The sequence below is a fragment of the Salpingoeca rosetta genome (assembly GCF_000188695.1).
Source record: "Salpingoeca rosetta unplaced genomic scaffold supercont1.39, whole genome shotgun sequence".
Taxonomy (NCBI): Eukaryota; class Choanoflagellata; order Craspedida; family Salpingoecidae; genus Salpingoeca; species Salpingoeca rosetta.
The window spans coordinates 237,938-244,645 of record NW_004754895.1 but is presented as its reverse complement, the minus strand read 5'-3'; the positions used below and the strand labels follow the sequence as shown (position 1 = coordinate 244,645).

General features: G+C 56.3%; 3 protein-coding genes across 4 annotated transcripts in view; 1 reads left to right on the top strand and 2 right to left on the bottom strand.

Moving 5' to 3' along the window:
• Positions 1–39: 39 nt before the first annotated feature.
• PTSG_11096 (uncharacterized protein) lies at positions 40–960 on the bottom strand (the record flags this gene model as incomplete). The annotated part of the gene is made up of 2 exons (XM_004987959.1): positions 123–960; positions 40–55 (listed from the first exon to the last, which is right to left on the bottom strand). Exons 1-2 carry the CDS (start codon positions 752–754, stop codon positions 40–42), a joined length of 648 nt encoding a protein of 215 aa, XP_004988016.1. The 5' UTR covers positions 755–960.
• Positions 961–1,621: 661 nt separating this feature from the next.
• Positions 1,622–3,860, top strand: PTSG_11095 (MADS box transcription factor Mcm1; the record flags this gene model as incomplete). Its single annotated transcript, XM_004987958.1, has 2 exons — positions 1,622–3,377; positions 3,697–3,860. Exons 1-2 carry the CDS (start codon positions 1,817–1,819, stop codon positions 3,858–3,860), a joined length of 1,725 nt encoding a protein of 574 aa, XP_004988015.1. The 5' UTR covers positions 1,622–1,816.
• A 507-nt stretch (positions 3,861–4,367) lies between these two features.
• Positions 4,368–6,708, bottom strand: part of PTSG_11094 — a gene marked incomplete at its 3' end in the record, with an annotated part of 9,963 nt that continues 7,622 nt past the window's right edge. Inside the window, exons 20-25 of one of the 2 annotated variants that reach the window (XM_004987956.1) lie at positions 6,481–6,532; positions 5,879–6,313; positions 5,441–5,628; positions 5,127–5,245; positions 4,799–4,927; positions 4,368–4,595 (exon numbers count right to left, since the gene is read on the bottom strand). In XM_004987956.1, the coding sequence (XP_004988013.1) occupies positions 4,457–4,595; positions 4,799–4,927; positions 5,127–5,245; positions 5,441–5,628; positions 5,879–6,313; positions 6,481–6,532 (1,062 nt within the window). The remainder of the gene's footprint in view (positions 4,596–4,798; positions 4,928–5,126; positions 5,246–5,440; positions 5,629–5,878; positions 6,314–6,480; positions 6,533–6,708) is intronic. The other variant, XM_004987957.1, reaches the window with a different exon arrangement.

Below are 6,708 nucleotides of genomic sequence, written 5' to 3'. Positions count from 1 at the left end.
AACCAGCGCTGACATTGCCCACCACCATCACCGCCACGCTCAGCACTCGAAACTGCTGTTGTTGGGCGTGCACGCTGGTGTGGTGCTGCACACAACAGCGCCACGCTCGCCAGAGAAGACACCTGCACGCGTGGCACGTATTCTCCCTGCAAACGCCCGTCCCGTTGATGTGGATGACAGCGACAACATGCGGGGCTTGCGTTGCCTTGCTGCTGCTGCTGCTGGTGGTGTCGATTGTGCATGTGGCGCTGATGTCGCCGCCGCTGTTGCTGCTCCTGTTGTTGCTGCTGCTGCTGATGATGATGATGATGGCATCACCGTCGGCGTTGCCGTTGGCGTCAATCTTGTTGTGGGCGCACGTGTTGAAGCTGCTTTCGCTGTGGTGGCATCCGAAGGCCCTCCTTCTGCTGGTGTGCGAGATTGTGGTTGCAGCAGCTGCTGGTTTGCGGCCTGATCGACAGGTTTGCTGCTGCCCACTAGCGGTGGCCTGCCAGCGCCAAGACGAGCAGTCGTGTGCGGTTGCAGGGCAGGTCGTGCTGTGCCCAGCCGCGCTCGCTTGGCCTTCATCTCCCCACGGTTCGACGCGGTAGACGCATGTGGTGTTGAGGATGTGGTGTGGGGGCTTGTGGCGTGGGAGCCTGTAGCGTGGGAGGCTGCCAGCGCTGGTCGGCCCCGCCCCAGCGACGTCAATCGCGCTGTTGGTGTTGTTGCAGATGACGACGGCTGAGCACTCTGCGCGGACTTGGTGGTGCATGTTGGGGCGTTCGTTGCTGTCGTTGCTGACGACTTGATTTGCGGTCTTCCACGTCCAAGTTGTAGCTGGGAGGGGTTGTGTGCCAAACGTGGTGAAGGCGAGGATGTCATCTGCATCTCACTTGTTCTTCTCCTGCATCTTTTGCTCGTTGTGCCCGTTGCTTTTGCTGCTGCTGCTGCTTTTGCTGCTGCTGCTGTTGTTGTTGTTGTTGTTGATGTCATCTGCATCTCACTTGTTCTTCTCCTGCATCTTTTGCTCGTTGTGCCCGTTGCTTTTGCTGCTGCTGCTGCTTTTGCTGCTGCTGCTGTTGTTGTTGTTGTTGTTGTTGTTGTTGCTGTTGTCGGAGGTTTAATGGCCACACCAGCACCACCACTAGAAGCACCACGATGACGCAGCTGCGGTCTCCCCTTTCCCAATGGCTTTGGCCTCGACCCACCTGTCATTGCCAGTGTTTTGGCTGTCGTGGCAGTCGCTGTGACATCGCAGCTCAAACCACCACCACGATCACCACGATCACCAACAGCAGCAGCAGCAGCAGCAGCAGCAGCAGCACGTTTGAGCTGCGGCCTCCCACGCCCAAAACCAGTCCCTGAAGCTGGCGCTGTTGCTGCTGTGCCGGGCGGGATCCTGCCCCCGAGATTCCTCGTCACAGTGCTACTCGCATGATGATCGCTCCCGCTACCACTGCCGCTGTCCGTGCTACCGCTCCCGCTCCCACCAGCCGTGGTCGTGGTCGGTGTCGGTGTTGGTGTCGTTTGCAGCGTGCCACCACCAGCCGCACGTCGTAGTCGCGGCCGACCTTTGCCCAGCATCATTACTTACTACGTTTTATGCTGTGTTTTTTATTATTCTGGATTTGGAATGGTGGCGAAAGATGCGGTCATTTTTCGCCGTGGCACTTCCCCAAAACGGCAACAGCCAAAACAAGCGACGGCCAACCAACCAACACGCCAACTATTCCACCAACACACCAGCACACGCAGCGTCGTCCGGCCGCTTGCTGTTTTGGGTTTTGTTGTTGTCTCATCGCCTCCAAAGTCCAAGGTGAAGAACGTGAGCGCCATGCCAAGGCAAGTCGGCGCGGCAGGCGGCGATCAACAGCCCCTCTCATCGTCAGCAACAACACCAACAACAACAACAACAACACCAACAGCAACAACAGCAATAGCAACAACAGTACCAATACCAACAATACCAACAACACCGCCAACACCAGCTTCTACCCCGACACAGCACCGCTTTGGTGGCCCAAGCGTGTATGATTCCACACAACAACAACCGCAGCAGCACCAGCAGGTGTCATCCATTCCATCATCGTCGCTTCGCTCGGCAGGAGCCCAGAGCTCCTTCCTGCCACCTGCCTTGAGCCAGCCCGACTTTCCGCGCTCCAGCTCTGCACAGGGCGTGTACGACACCCTGTTCAGCCCAACGTCTTCCGCAATGCCGCAAGGGCAGCCGTGGCAGGCCGCCAGCCCCACCTACTCGATCCCAGGCACAGGCCAGCTTGGTGCAAGTGACATGGTGTCCGCAATTGTCACGGCTGCCCCCACCATGAACCCGGCACTGGCCAGCTTTCCCATGAACAGAGGGTACTATGACCCAGCCATGCTGGCAGATGCCGGTGGCATGCCCGCACGACCCAAGAAGCACAAGCGAAAGAAGGCCAAGAAGCAGAAGAAGCGCCGCAAGCGGTCGAAGCCACACTCGCCGGAAAGCGTGCCCGATGCCAGCGGTGGTGTCTACTCCTATGACCCGATGGTCATGTCACCCGCTGGCATGCATGCCCAATTTCCCGCTTATGGGCAGTCGTCATCATCGTCATCTGCAGCAGCAGCAGCGTACCGCGGGCAGCAGCAGCACTACGCTTATCCCCATCCCGTGGCAGCTGGTGTATCGGGTGAGTACATGGCTTCATCGCCCAACCCGGCAGGCCTGACGCCCGCCCATCGTGGTTACCGCACGCCTCCGTCTGGCGCTCCCCCCTCCATGACCATGGACCCGTACCAGCCTCAGCAGAGGGACTTTCAGCAAGGAACATTCTCGTTCCATCCACATGTGCCCAACATGCAACAACAACAACAACAACAGCAGCAGCAGCAGCAGCAGCAGCAGCACAAGAAGGGTGGGAATGGACGCGGCAGCGCGGGTGCCGTGAATGGCGGTGATGATGATGACGGCGACGACGACGACGATGATGATGATGAGGCCATGTTTGGCACGGCACAGAGCGAGCTGCTGCAAGGGCCTGGCATACACCGCAGCCGCCAGCATCAATCAAAGTCATCGGTGTCAAATGCCAACCCAGACGCCACCACGGCACCCAAGCAGCCTAACCAGGGCGGCACTGTTGCGTCGACAGCCACGCCGACGGTCAACCACCCTCCACCCGCGCGCACGTCAAAGCTGCCGCAGAACCGGCGGGGCAAGGTGCAGATCAAGTACATTGAGAACGCGCCGAAGCGGTACGTGTGCTTCACCAAGCGCAAGGCTGGCCTGATGAAGAAGGCCCATGAGCTGAGCGTGCTGACGGGCACGGAGGTGCTACTTGTGATTGCGTCTCCGGCAGGAAGCATCTTCACCTTCTCGACACCGCGGCTGCGACCCCTCATCGCAAAGCCAGCAAGTGAGTCGCGCGCGTGTGTCTGTGACTGTGTGTGTGTGTGTGTGTGTGTGTGTGTGTGTGTGTGCGTGCGTGTGTGTGTGTGTGTGTCTATCTGTGTCTGTGCGTGTGTGTGTGTCTGTGTCTGTGTCTGTGTCTGTGTCTGTGTCTGTGTGTGTGTGTGGGAGTTGTGTGAGTAGGCATGTTGTATGTGAAGCATGCCACAACTGTGTGTGAAACATGTGACCACAGTGTGTGCCACCATGACTAGTTGCTCGCCATTTCTGTACGTTTCCTCACCTCGTCCTCCACCATCAACCACCACCCTCCTCTCCCACACCAGACCGGGAGCGGCTGCAGCGGTACCTGTGCTGCGATGTCGACGATGACGGTGTGCGCATCCCCATGTCCGATGACAGCGATTATGAGGACGATGCAGAGTTTGAGGCTAACACGCGCAACCGTTCGGGCGCTAACCAGACCTCTGGCCCACAGGGAGAAGCGTGAGTGCGCGCATATGACAGAATGAACCGGCTCATGCCACGATGGCATTTGTTACATTGGCAGTGGGCAAACATGTGTTACTGGATTTTGTTGTTGTGAGTCGCATCATGTAATGTGACGTTACGTGTGACTCTCAAGTGTTGTTATCAAACAAAGTGGCCCACTTCCTCAAGCAACATATGCTGCGTATTGCGTGCGTACGTGTATGCGTGTGCGTGCGTGTGCGTGTGCGTGTGCGTAAGGTCGAGGGCACGTGTGATGGTAGTTCATCGTTTATAGTTCTTTCCCTCTTTCTGATAGTTGACTGTTCCTCAAACGAATGTTTGCTGCTTAGCAGCGACACCCCCCCCCCCTTTTCAAGCGAATACACGAAGCACAAATGTCAATGCGTGGCTGTGACAGACACCATGTAACAAGGTCTCTCTAAAACCACCCACCTACTAAGTGAAGACGCTACGCTACAGAAGAAGCAGCAGGAATCAAATCGACACCACAAACGCGCGCACACTCCACAAACACACACACACACACACACACTCCTACAAGCGACTGGGCCATGAGTCATGTCCTTGAACGTGACAGGTGCCACAATCAGCGCCTCACTTCTGCTTGCCCTTCTTGCTGCCCTTCTTCTTGTTCTTCTTCTTCTTCGCCTGCACGCTGAAACGTGACTGCAGCATCTCGTCCAGCAGCGAAATCAGTGTTTCGATGCCGTACACAAACCCATGGTCAACGCCCCTGTCGCGTATACGTACATGTGAGAGAGTGTGTGTGAGTGAGTGTGTGTGTGTGTGTGTGTGTTCGTCTGTGTGTTTGGCAGATGGATGAAGATAAGTTTCATGGATGACAAGCACAAATGCACCTTGTTCAACGCACACACGCATATACACACGCACGCACGCACACACGCACACACGCACACACGCAAACATTTTACGCACGGTTTTCCGTCTGGGTCGACCGGCGTGGACGTGCGGGCAAAGTCAATGAGACGCAACTCCACGCGATTGTCCTGCACGTGATCCGGGTGGTGGCCCTCGTACACAATCAGCAGACTCGTCGAGTAGAACCTGCAGCCGTGGTGATGAAGATGACCACGGTAGTGGTGATTCATGGTGATGGTTGGTGATGATTCATGGTGATGGTGGTGGAACCAGGTGCTTGGTAAGATTGTGATGTGCATGTAAATGTAAATGTCAGTTGTGACCTGCACGATACAAGAGCAGCACAAACACGACAGCACAACATCGCAATGGGTGCACGACGCACCGAAACCCGTCGAGTTTGAGTGCGTCTTCCTTCAACTCCTGCAGGCGGCGGTGCAAATTCTCAATCACTTTCCACCGAATGCCGCACCCGTTGTCAAAGAACTGCTTCAAACACAGATCCTGTCACCCACAATCGCAAATGTGCAAAGAATTTGAGGTGGTTGTTGGTTGGTGATTTGGGAGGGGGTGGATGGGGTACTTGGGTTGGTTGATTGGTTACCATGTCTTGATCAAACACGTGCAACACCCACATGCGAGGACCGTTCAAACATACACACACACAAACCCACAACCATACATGTGCTGTCAACGCACTTTGAAAGTGTGTCGCTTGATCTTGCGTCCAAACAGCTTGTCCCAGACCTTGTACCTGCTGGTTGGCGTGGAATACACGCGCATACCGCAGCACCGCACCCCCATAGACGCCGATGTTGTTTCGCGGCACTTTTCAATCTGCTTCAGGCGTTTCTCCAACGGCGCATCGTCCGTGTGCTGTCGCCGCCCTGTGTGTGTGTGTGTGTGTGTGTGTGTGTGTGTGTGTGTGTGTGTGTGTGTGTGTGTGTGTGTGTGCATGAGGATATCTGCTTCGCCCAACAGTCGCAGCTCTGCCATGTATCATCCTCCAGAACACAAGCAACAACAACCACCACAACAACCACCACAACAACAACCACAACGACGACAACAGCAGCAAATCGCTCCCGCTCCAACCACCAACAACGAGTGCAACCAGCGCGTGTCCAAATCTCATACCCATCTTGAGGTCGAGGATGCACGGGTGCTTGAATTCAGCCACGAGGTTCTCCAGCACAAGAAACACCTGGCCCCTCACATTCGCCCCCTCACGAATGGGTGACGTGGTGCCGGACGTGATGTCCGCTGCTGACGTGACATTTGCTGCTGACGTGACATTTGTTGCTGCTGCTGCTGCTGCTGTTGGCGATGGTGCGATTGCCGGCGGTGATGGTGGCTGCATTTCAAGGCCTGTGGACGTCGATGTGACTGACGACTCGAGAAGGTGTTGCGACGACGAGGAAGACAGCGGCTCGCCCGTGTACGCGCTGCTGCTGGTGCTGCTCGCAACAGTAGCAGCGGTGGGGGTGGTGCGGCGTAAGCTGTCGTCATCAATATCATCTGCATCCGAGACAGTGATGGATGGACGGCGAGATTGTGTCGTGCGGCGGCTGCCTGCGGGTGTAAATATGCGCGTGTGTGTGTGTATGTGCGTGTGTGCAGGTGCATGTGTGTGTGTCAAACTTCTGAAAGTGTGCACGTGTGGGTGCAAGTGCGTGTGTAAACCAACACAGCACACACCGACACAGCACACAGCAGAATTGCAGCAAAGACATTCGTACGTGGCACGTCGTCGTACTCTTCACCAAGCACCTCTGACAGCAGATCCTTTGTCTGAACACGCCAGCACACACACACACACACACACACACACACACACACACACAAAACGTGAAGCGTCAACAAATGCGAACATCGAAGGGACACACACAGCACCAAGTAAAGGGAGCATGCACAGAGAAACACGTGTACACGCACACACAGACACACGCACACGCACACGCACACGC